The 18,226-nt window shown below is 37.7% G+C and overlaps 1 protein-coding gene across 33 annotated transcripts in view; it reads left to right on the forward strand.

Moving 5' to 3' along the window:
• NRXN1 (neurexin 1) overlaps positions 1-18,226 on the forward strand; it is a 670,738-nt gene that overhangs the window by 566,649 nt on the left and 85,863 nt on the right. For 22 of the 33 annotated variants that reach the window (XM_015621249.2, XM_015621250.2, XM_033513250.1 and 19 more), the window contains 2 exons: positions 7,376-7,465; positions 8,897-9,216. In XM_015621249.2, coding sequence (XP_015476735.1) covers positions 7,376-7,465; positions 8,897-9,216 — 410 coding nt within the window. The remainder of the gene's footprint in view (positions 1-7,375; positions 7,466-8,896; positions 9,217-18,226) is intronic. The other 11 variants (XM_015621265.2, XM_015621267.2, XM_015621273.2 and 8 more) reach the window with 1 other exon arrangement.

The raw sequence follows: 18,226 nt of genomic DNA on the forward strand, positions 1-18,226 counted from the left end.
TCTCTCAAATGACATTTTCTGTCTGTCTGAGCACATTTTTAGTTTTTGGTTTGGAAAAATTTGGTCCAAATACTGACCTCTGTTTTGTTCCTGTTCTGTTTTGTTGGCTTGTGTGTAATTATGCTTGTCCCTAGGAGAATGAAATGATACAGCCTGGGCAGGTGCAGCACATGTGACAAAGCACCTGTATGTCCCAGGACTTTGAGACACAGGGGTTAACTCCAGCATCTTCATGTTTTGTGAAAGAACATTTTTGAAATTTACAGCTGCAGTGAAGTCAGTTTGTGTGCTGTTGATGAAGGTTGATGCTGAGTGCTTTGGACTTCTTGCAGTGTTTCTGAATCTGGTCATGTAATGAGCATGACTTTATCTGTACCCTGCACTGCCCCTGAACAATCTGCTAAAGCAGTCCAATTGCGGCATATTTGGAGATCACAACTGAAGGCCAATACTCTATTTTCTCTTATCAACCACATAAGCAAGAGTAGGATTTAACTCCAGAAGATTTTTCCAATTGTTTCAGATAAATTTTTGTGTTACAAATGGTCCACAAATAATTTATGGGAAAAATAGATTTTTCCAAAGCCTTTCACTGAATACAATAAAATGCAAAGATATGAGCAATGACCTTTTGACGGTTTGTCCTTATTCTGATCTCAGAACTTATGTGGTGATTAAACTTAATTAGGAGACTTACCACACAGTTAATAAGTCCTTTCTTATTGATGGCTTCTACCTGAATACTGGATATTCATGGGGTTACAGCCCAGTGGGAATTTAAAATAAGAGCTGAGCAGTGTTTCCCAGTTTCCATTGTTCAATTACATAATGTATTGTTTCTGTCAAGAGACATTCTAAATAGCACCTCTTTTCTAGCATGAAATGAAGATCATCCAGATTGCTACCTGGGCAGAAGTCAGGAGAACACCCTCAATAGCTGCTATCTCAGATCTAGCTAATTTTCAATGCAATAAGCTTGAAGCATTATCCATTTTCCAGCTGTTGAAAATCTGTTGAATAAGAAACTGCTTACAGTCAACTTCTGGTTAAAGTTATATAGAAAAGGTAACCTTAAATGCTGTGACATTATGATTTAGAAACAGTTCAGAGTCCTTATGTCAGTCTTGGGGTAATGTGGGGCATGGTACCACACTTAAAATAATTCATTTCTCTTTAATGGTTTCTATCAATTTTCCTGCCTATTTTAGCAGCAGCCCCATAATATTAGCTCATTTAATAGATCTGTACACAGGCAGTACAAAGGATCTTTGGAAAACTCCAGATAACAAAATATGACCTTTAATTTATGAGACAAGTCTTATGTTTTCTTATCTGCTTCTTGTTGCTTTTCATCTTCTCTTTCTTGTTTTTGATATAATACACCAATCTATCAAAATACTGCATTATAGTGAGGAAATGAGAGTCAGGAAGAGCACACTCTTCATTTAATTACTAATTAATCCAGTGAAAAATAATCAAAAGCAAAACAGGGCAGAAGGTAGTTGATTTGAAGTGAAGGTTCAGCTCCCCTTGAGAGGTTAATGAGAGTTTGCAGTTTAATCCTGTAGAAAGTTGTAAAAATATTATTTGATTTGTTTAATATGCAAGCATGAAGTAAGGAGCTTGCAGGTGAATATGATGTTTTGGTACAGGCTGTAAGATAAATGGACGTCTTTCAATAGATGTGGAAATTGTATTCTTAAAGGCAAACCTAAGTTTTGCTTTGTTTTTAGCATTGTTATAAGTCCCTAGTGAGAGATTTTACTCTGCTATGAAGACCTCTATCAGTCATTCTGTGAACAAATGGTCTCTTTGGATGCTTTTAATATTCATTGCAAGGAATTTGGGAGTTCCTGTAGGGTGTAAAGGGTCATATTGTACTATAGTCACTTAGTATGAACTTGCCAGGCTTGACACTTCAAAGTTTGGAGGAGTTGTACTTCATGGTGGTTTCTCTCTTTATGGGTTAAATTTTTTTTCTGAAGTTAGGGCATTGAAGAGCTGCACTCTAACTTATTTGCTACAGGTTCTTTCTCTAACTTAAGAGTTTCCTTGCACTTTTATCTTCTCACTGGGCTGGTGGCAAGGTTTGTTCAAAATGTTCACATTCTGCAACCCTGTACTTACCTTCCCTCCAAGCACGGGAGGAGACCCAAATCAGCCTTCTGAGTATGTAATTCCTCATACAATATTTTCCAGACTGACCACTACTGTGGTTTCTCCCCACACACTGTAACAAGTAGAGCTGACATCTTTCAGCAACAGGAAAGGACATACACCTTCATCTGGTCCATATAGAGCTCACTCTTGGATCAAATCCTGGATTGTCACTGGCTAGACAAATCTGTAAGCACTCAGCAAAAATCTAGGTCAGAGCAGTGTTCCTTACAAGCACAGTGACTTCCTGAGGTGAACCTGGACCTCTTCTCTAACCCATGCACCTCAGTCTCAAGAATGTGTGCACAACAATGGAAATAGTTGATATGAAAGAGCTTTAGTATGGGCCATTACTGAGATTACTGTGATTTCATTTCCTGGCCATGTGAGACTGTTTGTGAACTGTTTACCCCCCTATCCCACCCAGAGCTTCTGTGGCTTCCCTTCATGCCATGCAACTGACATTTCAGTCAGCTTTCATCCCTAACTGCATCTGGAGGAATGATCTGGGTCTCTGTCTCCCTCTTGCAGATGTCAGAGGAGTCATTAGGGTTCAGTTCTTCAGAAAGAGCGGTGTCAAGATCATGATGAGCAAAACTAGAGAGAGAGGCTTGTTTATAATTGGAGATAGACCTTGTTTTCATCACTTTGTTATTTATTTCCCTTACAGATCACTGGGACTAACAATGTGAATTTGTATTCTGTTAAAGGGTTTGTTTCAAAGAAAATATTCTCTAGTCTAGGTTGCTCTTCACAGACTCACGATTTTCAACCTTCTTACTTATTCCCTTTCAAGGATGCTGCTATTTCACATCAATAACTGACACCTTTATTTCAGAGCACAAAATAGAATTACACTCCAGCCCTGACAATATAATAAATCAGGAGGGATAAAATACATATTAGTGAAGTTCACATAGTTAGTTTGTCCCAGCTGACCTATAGATATAAAGGTATGATTAAAGTTTTCTTGGACTGCTTCTTCTCCGTTGTGACACAAGATTTAACTCTGACTCAAAGATTTGACCTTTGCTGCTCTTCTGTGCTTACCTTGATTCTTTGGAATTATTGTTATTCCCTTGAAGCCTTTCTGCCAGTATGGAATTAACAGTCTGTTGTGACAAAATATTGTCTATTTGGCAGAAGAATGAAGCCATCTAGAATTCAATCAGGTTAGACAATGTCATGGTGCACATCCTGAGTGAATCATTTCCACCCAGCTTTTTTAATCAAAGAAATCTTGGCCATATAACCTGGAAGAGTAATGCTGGATAGTCATATAGCTGTCTACAATTAAAGTTTAGGTACATCAGGAGTTTTTTTCATGAATTACGATTGAAAGGATGCCTACCAAAGCACTTAATCTTTCAGATGCGTAACAGAATAAAATCTCAAAGCCACAGGTTTATTTAGAGTATGAGAAAATTTATTAACCTTCATGGAAGTTTTTTTTTTACTGAAGAAGCTCCTTGTGGTTCACCATATTAGGAAAAACAAGCATAAATAAAGGAAGGTAGAGAAACGTGAACAGAATACTCCTGAGGAGAAAAAAATCTGTGGTAGCTATGATTTCTCCAGTGAGGATGAGATTATGAGATGAGGGAAACACATGCAGTTTTACTGGGTCTATCCAGATTCGTTGTTGCTGTGTGTGTGACCCAAACCAGCTCTTTGGCAAGAAGCAGTTACTGAAACTATGTGTGTTTTTCATTACATAGTAAATAGGACTTTTGTTGCTTTTAATGGAGTTTCTGTTATTTTCAATTCTATGTATATATTTTTTTTATGTGGTTGTTATATGTCTACTGGTTTCATCATTACTAAATCCATGTGTTCTCCTTGAAACTAAATCCAGATAAGTGCTACACCATTTCCCTCTAGCCTTTCCATTTATATTATACAGTAGAAGAATTTAAGCTAATGTAATAGTGTCAAATTGAGATGTATTTCACACCGCACTTTTCCTCTGATGGGGAATGGGCTAATGTAATCAGCAATTATTTTTTGTGTGACCTTTACAAATCAAATTGTTATTTCCTTGCTTTTCATTTGAATTTTGCTCCCAGTGGTGCAGGACTGCTGCAGCTAGTATAAAACATAATTTATTGATAGAATCACATTATAATAGTCTCAAAAACCATACATATTGTATGTTTTAATGAAATAATTCAAAGAAATGTATAAGCTGGCCAAGATTAAATTTATGCAAGTTCACAGAGGAGTTTCCAGGATTACCACTGAGATGGTCTGGAGCAGCTGCAGAATAGTGAGAGTGGACCATGCCTAGAATAGATCCCGTGTTAGTCATGGAATTGCAACAGAGAGTTGCAATAGCACCAAGGATCCAGTCTGGTGGCTGCAGGGGGTCCTCTTACCCCATGTTCCTGATTTACACTGAGTGAATAAACAACACAGTTTAATGCCTTCCCAGTATAGGCAGTTGTGAACACTTTGCTGTAACTCCCAGGTTCTTTTGGGATCTAGAGAGTGTTTGTTCATGAAAGCATCCAATGAGTAACCGTGCGTGAAGTTGGAGTGAGTGATGATCTCTCTCCATGAGACTTATTTCCATTATGTTAATGCATTCCTTATGCCCACAGACCTGTTCTCAACAACTTAGCCTTTCTTATAAATCACATAGAAGAATTCCACCCACTCCCCCATTTTTAAAAAAAGTTATAGATAACCAAAAAAAAAAGTACACAACACTAACTAAAACTCATGATTCATTTACTGTAAGTTAAAGAAACCTTTTAGAAATAGGATGTTCTCTCACTTATTCAGTGACTCAAGTGATAAAGCCTCAATCAAAACTGTTGAAACATCTCATTGAAAAGCTAAATGTGTTAAAAGTAACTGACTGTCAGAAAATATAAATTATTAGCTCACTGGTTTAGGTATATATATATACACACATATTTTGATGGAAGATTCAAATCAAGAACAGAAACGTAGGATCATACCTTTTTTTTTAATGTTCCTGTGTTGGTCACATGACATTTCTTATGGGCTTTTTTTTTTTCTGGTATTGCTCAAATTTCCATTTAGTCACAGGAAGTTTGTTGTAAGAAAAGAAGGCCAGAATGAAGAGAATCAATTTTAAAGATGATATCAAGGAAAAAAAAAATAATTCTGTATTCTCACATCATCACAGTAGTTGTGTTGTGATGTGTTTAATTCTAAATTTTCACTTTCTTGGAGAAGTACAAAAGGGAAAGTTTCAGTAAAATGTTTGATATTCAGTTTCAGTTCTGTTTTATGGTAAATACTTCTCAACTCTGAGAACTGAGAGAAATGTACATGCAAACAAACTGTATATATTTTATATATACGTATATATGCCCATGTACTTTTTAATAGGACATACACTTAGATGTTCACATGGTATATTTACTCAGAGAGGTTATGGAAACACCTTCTGTGGTTGTCCAAAGAAGTTGTGCATGACCCATCATTGGAAGGGCTCCAGGTCAGGTCAAATGTGCTTTGAGCTACCTGATCTGGTGAAAGATGTCTTTACTTATAGCAGGGGGGTGGGAATAGATGATCTTCAAACGTCCCTTCAAACCCAAACCATTTTATGATTTGATATTGGAAATGAAACAAACAGGAAAAGGCCATCCCCTCAAAAGCAAATAGGTCAGCTTCTCTCTTGTTGAATAATGTCCATGCTAAACCAAGTGAGGATGCATGAAACATGGAAAGCAGCAGTTCTCAGCCCTGCAGAATAAATGTCTGCATAAAACCACCATGCCTTTATTTGCAGTTTTGGAGGGTTTTTGTACTGATTCTTCCCGGCAAACCTGTTATGGCTTGTAATTTTGTGACAAACAGGTACACTGATCTCCTAAATTTGGATAATATTTCTGTTTGACAGTTAGCAGTAGGACCCTTCTAGCTCAAGAACATCTCTGTCTGAGCACTATATGGGCTTACTGCAGCGTGGGCTTACATTTCCACTGCAGTTACAGGACTTGGTTTCTTGGTTGGCTTGGTGGGTTTTGAAGTCAAAGAAAATGTGCACATTTGAGCCAATAATATTTACTTTGTATTTGGACATGATTTATAAATGACTGCTTTTTACTCATTTTGCTCTTCTTATCCCTCAGATTCTTTACTAATATGAACCAATACAATGAATGAAAAAGAAATTGTTGGTCTAAAACTCTGCTGCCACCAAAAGCCTGTACATTGAAGGAAATACTTAGGTTTGCCATTCTCCTAAGTAGCTTTCTAAGTGGTATTCTAAGGGATCACAACTATATCACTCAAACACAAAAAACTATAATTACAAATAAATATTTAAAGTGCTTTCCTAATTATTCCTCACCTGCTATTTTTCTGACTGTACCAGCCTTATTTTATCTCACTGTTTTAATTAAGTCAAAGATTTCTGTGCTGTCTGAGGATAGATACAGTTGGCAAATATGACAAGTCTGTCCTTTGAATTGCTGGGTTCTGGTTAGTTCATAATTTATGAAGCCCCACCACAGATGGCCTCTTGCTAAATTTTAAAGCACTTCCATGTTTCAGAACCAGGCTACCTTTTAGCAAATCACTTTTGTCAAAGCCTTGGTGTTCCTTCAAGACATTGTCAAGGAGTCCTAAGAGAATGTACAAACTGAATGCCCTGGTCTGTTCTGTACCATGTATTTGAATCTCTGGATTTTATTTTAATTAAGCGAAGAAATGTGTATTTTTTCTGCTTAGGACTAAGTTACAGCGGGACTATTATTAGACAGAAGAAGTAAGTGTGCCTTAGATGGTGACTAAGAGTTGTGTTCTTCTTTAAATGACTAACCTGGAGTGAGAGGTTGGATGTCTTTTGAAAACTTAAACCTGTTTCACCTGAACATGTTTAACTAGTTAATAAGAAACATCAAAAAAGACAAAACCCTGAGGTCAACTATCATTTTTTTGTAAAGCCATTCGATGATGTTTAAATTTGTTTTTTGGGTCTGTCTATAACATAAGTTTAATAACCTAGCTCAAATGCAGATTTCTAATTTTCAATTAACATAGGAATAATTTTGTTTGCTAAAATAAAATAAATGAATGAATGAAAAGTCTGAACCATGAAATGTTCTAGGTAGCACTTTTTAAAATTCCAAATTTCAAAAAATCATGTGGCAACTGTATAGCTCAAGCTTTAAGTATTAACTTTTAACCTTTGACCTTACAGATTTTAACCAATGAAATGTCTCTTTAAACTTTAAAGGAAACAATGATAACGAGCGCCTGGCGATTGCTAGACAGCGAATTCCATATCGACTTGGTCGAGTAGTTGATGAATGGCTACTCGACAAAGGTAAAAAACATTGATTAAAACTTCAAATAAAAAAATAATTTGAACATAACCAAGTAGTGCTTCATTGTAACACTAATAAACATAAAAAATAAATTTCAGTAAAACTAAATTAAAACAAATTTTAAAAAGTAAAATATAGAGTAATATTTGCATACCTTGTATAATAATTTCTATACATTTCTAGAAGTACCAGCTGTTTAATAATCTTACCCTGTTAACTTAAGGTTAAAGGGACTGTTAAATATAATCCACTAACTCAATCTATGAAGGTACTCATAGCAAACATTAACCAAAAATTATAAATCATTCATAGATTATATTACATGTTCCAGCATCTAAATTATTAACTAAAAATATCTGTAGTTATGAGATCTTCATTATGGTCCTGAAAAAAAAAAAATTTGTTTAAACTGTAGGAATCTTAAATAGTGGGCAATATGAATTGCCAACCAAAATGAAGTCCCTTTAACGTTTGCAACCTTCTAAGGGGATTTTGGAACAAACACTAATTAAAACAGAACTTAAAGTTGTGTGCATGCTTTTTGTGAGCAGAAACCAATCTGCTAAAGTGACTATTCTATTTACTAAGAGTGGTACTGTTGCTGAGGATTTCTCTGTTTAATGGAAATGTGCCATGATTTCTCCATCGGTATGTGTATCATTTCTGAAGCCGCTTTTACATCTAAAATCTTTTATTTTAATTGATAGCCTTGCTGAAAGCCAATCAGACATCTATTTTTGAATCTGCCTCTGAGATACTCAGTGTGAACCATGTGTTTCTTTTCAGTGTGTATGTTGAAGGGAAATAAAACATTTAAATACAAAAAGGAACTATTTAATTAAAAATGCAAACATTCACTTATATAGAGATGCAACGGACTACTGCATAAATTCTTTAAAATTCACTTGACCTAGAGACTTGATGGCATATATATAAACTTTGTCTGTGTGTATATACATATTTGTATATGTCTATACATACATAAACTCACTTGTTCATAAAGCTATAGGCTCTACGCTGAATTGTATGGAAAAAAAACAACCTAAATGTTGGCAGACTTGAAGAAAAAGTTATCATAAGGAATTAGAAAAACTGGCATTCTTGAGACACACCAAAAGGTTAACACTGCTTTCAGGTAAAAGGGAGAGGGGTATATCTTGTAGTGCCAAACACATTTGCAAATATATTTGATTGGCCTTTTAGCAAAAAACATATAAATCCCAAAACGTCGTAAATTAAGAAAAATGCAAACGCTCTCAAAATTTATGCATTTCATGGACACCTCATTAAATAGCAATGAATTATGAGTCAAATCCTTTTCTTATAGTTTATTGCTGTCATTTTTCACCCCATGACAATCTGTTATCACTCGTGTAGAGTACAGCGTTCACAGTCAACATTTTTGCATGTATATAATATTATCTTCACAGGGCGTCAGCTCACAATCTTCAATAGCCAAGCAACCATAAAAATTGGAGGCAAGGAACGTGGCCACCCTTTCCAAGGCCAGCTCTCTGGTCTTTACTACAATGGCTTGAAAGTTCTGAATATGGCAGCAGAAAACGATGCCAACATCGTGATAGAAGGAAATGTGAGACTTGTTGGTGAAGTGCCTTCCTCTATGACAACCGAGTCCACAGCCACCGCGATGCAGTCGGAGATGTCCACGTCAGTCATGGAAACAACCACCACCTTGGCCACGAGCACCGCCAGAAGAGGAAAGGCTCCGACCAAAGAACCCATTGGTCAGGTTAGTCGGCTTCCTCGCCTTTTGCAAATATCTTTGCGCCTCTGAACGCGGCTTCCTTTGTCGCATTCCCTCTGCAGATGGAATTGCTCCTGTTAAAGGAATTTGTGTGTTACTGGTGAAAGTTCTGTACTGTACACGGCTCATGGTTGTGGTGTTCATCAGCGTTTTGAGGGAAAGTATGGGCTTTGCTTTTCTTCCAAATTAGGCAAACTTACCAGTTCAGATTGTTCTGGTGCTGAGTTATATTGCTCCTTCATCCATCTTCATAGTGGTGCATATATTTAAATACCCTTTCTTCCTTTGATGGCTTACATAGATTGCTTTCAGTGTAGGAATGCAGGATGTCTGGAATTAGAGATAATGAAATGAAGTGGTGACTTTATCCATGAGATAGAGAAAAGAGGCATGGTTTTAAGAGAGAGCAGGAAGGAGGTGTGAAGACAAAAAGTTGCAAGAGGCTGGAAAAGAGGGAATTAGCACTCTAGTCCCACGATTGATCATCTTCTCTGGCAGTACTCCTCATAAGAGGCAGTGGCAGAGGAATTAAGAGCTCTCTGCACCATGGGAGACAGCCTCCAGGTCATAGGCTGTTGTTTGCTGTGTGTTGAGGTTATTTGCATCTCATTAATTTGGTGGTATATTTAGTTGCTTTCAGGTTTTGTCAGGATCTCTGTCTAATAAGTGGGGAAATTTAACTGTTGGGAAAGGAGGGGAGAAAAACAGGTGAGTGAATTAAGTACCTTCATCTTGTGGATACGCTGAGTAACAGCAGTCAGACATTGTGCTTTAAAAACCTAAAACTTACCAAGACGTTCCTGTGGTGGGGGAAGATTCTTTCATATTTATTCTTTCTTTAAAAACAACAACAACAAAAAAAACAAACCAGAAAAAACAAACAAAAAAACAAGAAAAGAAAGGTACACAGCTAAAAGCTTTTCTTATGTTCATTTGGTTCATGTGCTTGTTCGTGTGCCCACTGTGCCACCAAGCCATGACAGCGACATTCCTGAGATCCAGAAGCAGGACAAGGAACACAGAAAGCATCATGAGAGAGGGACAGGATGTGCTGAATAAGGTTCATTTTCTCAAGAATGAAGCACATGCAGATTAGACAGAGGCTGAGGTCAGGTTGCCTGTTTTCTGTGTAAAAACTCAAGTCACAGAGTGAATTGGGGCATCAAACGACACTTCAGCTTTTCTGTCTGTAGTATCTTTGTAAGCTTTGTACTATGGATCAAAAACTACAGTAAAGTAAAAGTAGAAATTGCTATTTAACAAACTTGAAGCAGTACTTTTAAGTTAAAAATTATCCTTAAAAACAAAGCATTTTGACTTGCAGCTTGCAGGAGGTTTTAATAATTATTGTAGTAAGTTATAGGATCTTAATAAATAGCAGTACATTTTCTCTGTTCTTAATTCTGTTTCAAATAGTATCTTGCACACTATTATCCAACTAGTCTGACCTCAGTATTTGCAGCAACAAAATCTAAGACTTGATCAAATTTACCAAAAAGAAAATCTGTCTCCAAAAATGTAGGACACCCTCATGGTGTGGAATAATTTGGGCTAAATTAATGCTACTAAATTAAAATTAAAGAAAGTTAAGCTGTTCTGTCAGTTCCCAGCATACTATTGGTCTCTGCCACTGTCTCATGTAATTCCCAGGCACAATTCTCGAGGAAAAAGATCACAGGGACCATTCTCAGTTGGTACCTTGTGTGATCTGTAGGCAGTGGGAATTTGCTGGTATAACTGTTTTGCCTGTTGGCCTCAGTTTTTGGGAGTATCCCCCATATAATTTGAACACAATTTGCATGTTTAGCCACTAAGACTTTTCTTTTTGAGGTATTCCAATGAGATATTTTTTTTAAGAACATTTTCTTAAGATAACAACTGTGATGAGATGTAAATTTTTCTGAAGAGGGGAAACAAGTCAATCAGGGAAAATGATCTTCCAAAGCTGTTCTGTTTCTAGGCTGTGGTGCCTGAATTAAGATGTGGCCCTTATTGACTCTATCAGAACATCTATTCAATTGTTTAGAGAAGCTTGCTGCCAACTGGGGCTGAGTGGCCTCGAGGCAGTTGTGCCATCTCCTCATCCCTTTTTGGCTGAAGTGGCTATGCCAAAATACCATGAGATCTTTGATACCCCACCATGAGGAGCTTCCAGCAGGCTCCAGGGGCACCCAGAGGTGCAGAGCATCGCTCCAAACCAAATTCTGAGGGTGAAGGTTTTGATCAGCCTCTCTCACCTGTTAGCCTGGCTGGAGCAAGGACCTTGAGCACCTGATAGGAAACTCCTGATTTACGAGCCTGAAAGCAACATTTGTAGGAAAGCATTCCATGGTAACTTCACTGCATCTTGAGGCATCTTGAGTGTATAAATGAGCCCTTCTTGATTCCATCTATACCTGAATGTCCTGCCTAGTAGAATCTCTGTGTGTCATTTTGTACACTTCATTAGTCAGGGACTGCACTGGAACACAGTTTGCCATCAGGCCTATGATTTGATTTAAAGAGATTGATAGCATCCCAAAGTCAGAGATGAAATTTGTCTGCAGGATGCTATACTATCCATTCAACAAGACCTAGGAATCTACTGGATCACTTAAGGACATAATTTATTCTCTTCATTCATATCTGGTTCTTATTTACCTTCATGTAATAATCACTGACCTTGTGACCTAGAAGGCCCCCATGGGTCTGTCCTGCAGGGTGCTGAGTAATTACTTTCCACCTTGATGTCACTGGAGATACAGACACTCACCATCTCATGAAAAAATCTACCTTTGACTTTTACATTCTCTTTCATTTTTGTCTTTTTTTTTTTTCCTGATTTTTGCTTATATATAACCTCTGCAATGGTGTCAGCTACACTGACAGACGGTAATGCACAAGAAGAAAAGTTACCTCTCCAGCATTAATTAGGTTACTGAGGAAAATATGCAGCTGAACAGCAATTGCTAATGAAAAAACCTTACATTACTGCAAACCAGTGCATGGCTGAAATAGAATAGAAGCAAATGATCTAATCAGTCAGAGATTGTTTGCTCCATTTGCAGAGGTATTGAATTAAATTAAAGATTGCAATACTTAAAGAAGATCACTTAAATCTCTATTTATAGGAAAGGTTCTTTTAAAAATCCTACAATATTTAATTGACAGAGTCTCTGCTCCCTCACAGATATTAACAAAAGCAATATATGATGCAAGATACACATGGGATTTCCAGAAAGTCTGTTGAATACTGTTGTGCATGATAGTAGATGAAGGAGGTTTTAGTACTTCTGAGAAATAAGTATTTTTTTGCTGAAGACTCTAAATGAAGGCTTACCCAGCTTGGAAATATTTTAAAAATGGATGTTTTGCTGAGGACAAGCAACTTAATTATTGCACTGGGAAATGTAAATTTTTCAAAGGGGAGGAAGGTACTCAGACCCTATTGAATGTTAATAGTAGGTGAAAGCCTGGTTTTCCTTAGTGCCTTAAATCCTCCTCCCTACTCCCCTTTTGATTATAAAGGCATCCAAGCTGTCAGCCTCCATGCAAGGGACTGTGTAAACACAGAGGAAGTCAAAGTCCCTGCCTCCAGTATGTCATAGAGTAAACAAAAGATATCAGGTAAGGAGGAGGGAAAAAAGAAGAAATCAGGAGGTGGGAGGAAGAGAGAAATAAAGCAAGTATTGTGTTTTACTGTTGGCAAGTGTACAGATTTGCAGCCATTGTGGGAGGGACACTTTACTGCCTTGTGGTTTTTTATCCAGGCTTTTCAGGCAGCTGTAGGATCACCACGGAGCTACAGCAGATTCTGGATCAGGCAATTTAAGGACTGGGCTGCCTGGTCAAGCAGTTGGTGCAAAATTGGCACAAGCTGGGTGGTCAGTGAGATGTTTCCTCTGCTTCTCACATTGCCTTTGACACCTGGGGGAAGCCCTGGCCACTGGCACAGGAGCTGAGTATTGCAGGAGAGATCCTTTGCTCCTCTCACACTACATGGGAGGGGACTCAACATTTTGCATACCTTTATGAGGATGGAAATAAATCCCCCAGCTTAATTTTTGCAAGAACAGGACTTGTGTTAAGTGAAAATATGTGTTGCTAACTTTTAGGGAATGCTAGGTATGCACTCGGACTCAGGAATTATTAATTTGGTCTAAGAATATCATCTTTTTATGGAGTTATTTAGCAAAATGATACAGTTAAGTTCTTCCTTCTTTTTGTCTTTTATTTTTAACACTTTTAAAAATTCTAATTTTCAAGTTTTTCTGTTCAGTCATGAAGGTGATAAACATCTTTTAAAACTGAAAATAAAGATTCTCATGTTGTGGAACTCCAGGAGCTGAAATGTTAAGCTAAACACTGAGTACTGCAAGGCTAGCAACAAAAATTGCAAGAGTTGGCAGAAGCCTGAAAGGCTTCAAAAGGACTTAGAGAATGGGTTTTGCTTGAATTAGGAAAGCCCAATCAGGCCTTTAGTATCTCTTTGGCACGGCTTTGTGAATCTGTATTAACTGGAAATCATAAATGAAGTGATAGTAAATCAAGAATAATATGCTCATTTCTCATCCCTTTCTAAGGATTTGATTATGACAGCCTATCCACAGAGCAGCCTCTACTCTCATCCACTGGAAACCATTTCTGAAAATTGTGTGCAAAATAGCTTTTTTCATTTTCCATAACGCATTCTGGCAGTCCTCTTTGTTCTCATCAGGGTGGGTTCTTATCAATAACACTAAGCCACTTAGCCAGCAATTGCTATATGCTGCGAGATGATTACATGTTTGGGAACAATAGTCACTGATTTTTGGTCAGGCAGAACTAAATCAATGAACAGAAATTTGGTCAGTTGCCCTGCAGGGCTTACATCAGGTGAAGGGTATGTTTCCTTACAGATATTGAAGCAGCAGATTCAAATGTCATTCATTGTAGCAGGGACAATGGCAGGCTTGGCTCAGAGACTTCACCTGCCAAATCAAAACAAGCACAGGAGAAAACAGGGATGCTACCTATGGAAAGAGGTCAGTTTTAAGAATGACAGTTGTCAACACACGAGCTCTGCACTGGAAAGCAAATGTGAACATGTTTTATGGGGACACACTGCTCATCAAATGAATGAAGATAACATTAATAGGAGGGTGAGTTTTTTCCCACCTGTTTTGGTTTAAAATGATCTACTGTATGGTTTGCACAGTCCTGCTTCTATGCACAGGCGTTGTTCTCTTTTCATGTGTCTGCTTCCATTTCTTTGGATGGAGACACCATGGAGCTTGTCCAAAGTTCATCAGCCACAGCAGGCAAAGCTCTTCCCCAGGGCTCTGATAAATCCTGAGGATTTGACTCAACAGATGCTCATCAGTGTAAAGTGAATCCCACAGCTTCCAGTATCCCAGTGCTCAGCACCCATATGTGTCCCTTAAATGACAAATCCTGGGAAATCTGAGTGTTCAGGACAAATCTTATTTGGAGTAGGATCTCTGTGCAGTGGTAGTTGTGAGGAGCACACATTTCAATTGCAGGCAGACAAAAATTTAACTAGATGCATGAAACCCATGCACTTTTCCTTGGGTTTGTGTTGTTGTTTTTTTTTGTGTTTTGTTTTGTTGTTTTCTTTTGTTTTGTTTAAAATATATTAAGAATTTTAAGATTCTCTTAGTGATTTTTGATCATTTGATTAATTGTTTTAAAACATAATTGTCAACATCACTGACAAGAGGTCTAAAAAATTGAAAAGAGGATACAGTGAACATTAAACTTCTCTATCTTTGTTTTAATATTTGCTACCTAATCACATTTGATTGTCCCATTCTACTGCAAAATATTTGCATATTGAATATTGGCTTTTCAGCTGGAGTACTGAAGTTGTACAAATAGGGTGACATTAGAAAATCAGCACTCAATACAGTTGCCTCTTGAACTGGCTCATTGGTTTGTTGTTTCCAAGTATGACTTACATGATTTCATGGTTATCCGTCTGTTCCTCTTAATAAATATTGCATTCCTTGACCAATTCAGTCAAATCTGGTTCAACATAAAGATTTCAAGGATATTAAGCTCCCAGAGAAGCTAAATTGTGTCAGTTGTGCTGCCCATTCTCATCTCCTGTTGCATATTGCATAGCCATGTCTTGCCCTGCTTTCTGTTTAAAAAGCAAAGATGAAAAAGAAAAACAAAGTGTATGTGTAAAGTGTATGTTAAGATGAGTTTCTCAAAAGTCCCTCAGACTCATTGATGTTTCTATATTCCATCAATGTTTTTGAAAATCTTAACCTATGGCACTTTTATATATAAATATTCTAACAATATCCTTAAGTGTGCCAAGCTCAGAGGATAAGACTGGCTGTTAGTTGTTGTTATTGGCATTTTCTGGAGTGGAAAGGTTCATAGAGGCTCTTTGGAGCACAGTGGAGCACCAAAGGCAAATCCTAACCTGTTGCATGGAAAACTACAGGCACAGAAACAACTGGATGTGATCAGCAGTGCTGCTTCATCCCTACTGCACTGCACAATCCAGAAGATTTCTGGTTTATCTTTGGCTCTGTTGTGGATTAGCTTCAAGAGGCACCATCCAGGTGGGATGGATTCTCAAAAGGAAGCCAAACCATGGAATTTCTGTTCAGTCAGTGGGATATGTCTAAAAACTAAAGCACTATGAAACTACCCCCTATGGTGTGTACACACAGGAAAAAATGTCTGCTTGTAAATGAAATTACAGCAATGTTAGTAATCCAAAGAATGACGAGATACTTGCATAAATTGCTGATTAATTAGTTGCAAATAAAGTTTCTTTTCAAGTTCAATTTGAGAGAAAAGGATCTCAGATCACTTGCTGCTTTAATTTTTTATTTCATGTTTAAATGACAAAGTTAATTTATTACAATTACTGTATTATGTTTTTGGGGTTTTTTTTAACCCAGATTGGTTTTATCCAGTCTCAAATTTTGACACATTACCATTTTTAAATATGGTGAAATTTAGTAGAGCAAACATCATCTTGGTGCTGATGCTTTTTCATAGCATGCTGCCTTTCTTTATTCCTAGTAAGTTCTCATGTCATGTTATGACAGTAATATTTCTAAAACATCCCTTTGCATAACATGGGACTGCATCAAACTGATGCTGAGCAAAGTCACACCCAAATTTAGGCAGTGATTTTTTGTTGGAGAAATATTTCCCGCGCAGTTACAGCTCTTTGTGTCAACCTCTTTCCTTAGGAAGGGTCCTCAAATAAAGCAATGCTTGGCTCTCTTTCATACTCTGTGCCTTCCACTGTTCCTTCTCAGTGCCTGCAAGCACAGTAAATAAACATTAATATTACAATGGGATTGTTTCACCTCGGTGGAACAAGAGGTTGTTGCTGAGCTGGTGACCCTTAACTGTACTGTCACATGGCTGTAATGCATTTTTCTGCATTTGGGGTGGCTGGAAAAGGCTGGGTGCATTACAGTCACTGATTCTCAGTAGCTTTGAAGGATAGAAATCCTTGTATTGTGTCTCAGAGCTTCTGTTCTCCCGTGAAAAGAAAGCGAGAGTTGTTCCGTCCCTTATCACTTTCTGGAGCCGTGCTAAGCCTGAAGATCTCGTTAACCACTTCCTTTGGTGCATTTCCATGATTGAAGTACTGTGTGTTTTACAAGCTTGGCTCACACAATTTCCTTTCAGAAAGCATGAAATAATACATTCTATTTCTTTTGTGTGTGATTCCTGAGAGCTGAGGGAAAGAAAAGCGAATCGACTCAGGGTGTGACCTTCCTCTCTCAGTGGTGAGAGCCCAGAGCAGGCACCCTGCCCTGAAAAAAGCTTCAAAGTGCTGCCACACTTGCAGCCCCCCAGTGCTCTGCACAAGCATCAGTCCTTCTGCTGCAGCCAGCCAATGGATTCCAAGTGCTTCCAGAGCACATGGAGCAGCTGGGAGATGAATTTTCTTTCCCTATCTAATTAATCAGGCTAATTGCTGCAAGTTGCGGTGCTCAACCTGCTTTTGTGTGTGGCTGGCAAGGACCTGACTACAGGAGTCTGTTGTGTGATGTTTTGCTGAACATCAAGCATTCACCAGAGCTCTTCAAAATGTAGGTGATACAACTGTATAATGTACTGAAAATTTCCTCTAAACACAATGGTGACAGCAAGGTGAGAAACCTTTCTGCTCACTTACAGTTCTTAAGACCTAATCTTCATTCATAGGCATGCCTGCTTCATAGACTGCAGATAATTTTCTTTAATCAAACAATTCTGGGGACTTTCAGTTAATAAATTAGTACAGAAGGTTTCCTCAAAAAATCTTTTCTATCCCCTGTGGGTAGTATCAACATCCTATGTCTGTCTTGAATAACTCAATAAGTACTTTGTGATTTATTGATTTATTTAATTTAATCTGTTTGCTGAACTTGTCTTTAAATATTTGTTTTCATTTGGTAATCAACAGTTGATTCGAACAGCTGAAACTTATGTTTTGTTTATATGCTGGCATTACTTCAGAGTTAGATACTTCCTAATAGATATGTCTTGATACTCTTTGCCTAGAACATCTGCAATTCTGTTGCGAATAATTTTGTATGCAGTGTTTATTTATTTGCATAGTTTTCCTTTCACTTAATGAATCTCTGTTGAAATGTCTCTTTTTTTCAGTATGGTTTTGCAAGTACATACATGTATTTATACACACACACACTTTAAAAATCCAGATGAAGTTATGAGATTGGAATTTTTTTAATGTGAAGGGGAACAGTTAAGTCTCCAAAGGGAAGCTATGAGACTTGCCAGTTTCTCCAAAGAGGGAGCATCAATGATGGGCAGGGGCATCTGCACTACGAGAAGAACTGAAGTTTTTCCGTGGATCCAACCATACCACTCTCTCCTAGAAGTGCATAGGAACATGGGCTGAGGAATAGGAACAATTTGCTTAAATTCCATTCCAGAGGATCTGATGATATACTCAACAATGAACAGAAATCAAAGACATAGGTTTGCATTCTGACCTAGGGGAAATGATACCATCTTCCTCCGGTTCCTC

This window comes from Parus major, chromosome 3 (assembly GCF_001522545.3).
Source record: "Parus major isolate Abel chromosome 3, Parus_major1.1, whole genome shotgun sequence".
Lineage (NCBI taxonomy): Eukaryota > Metazoa > Chordata > Aves > Passeriformes > Paridae > Parus > Parus major.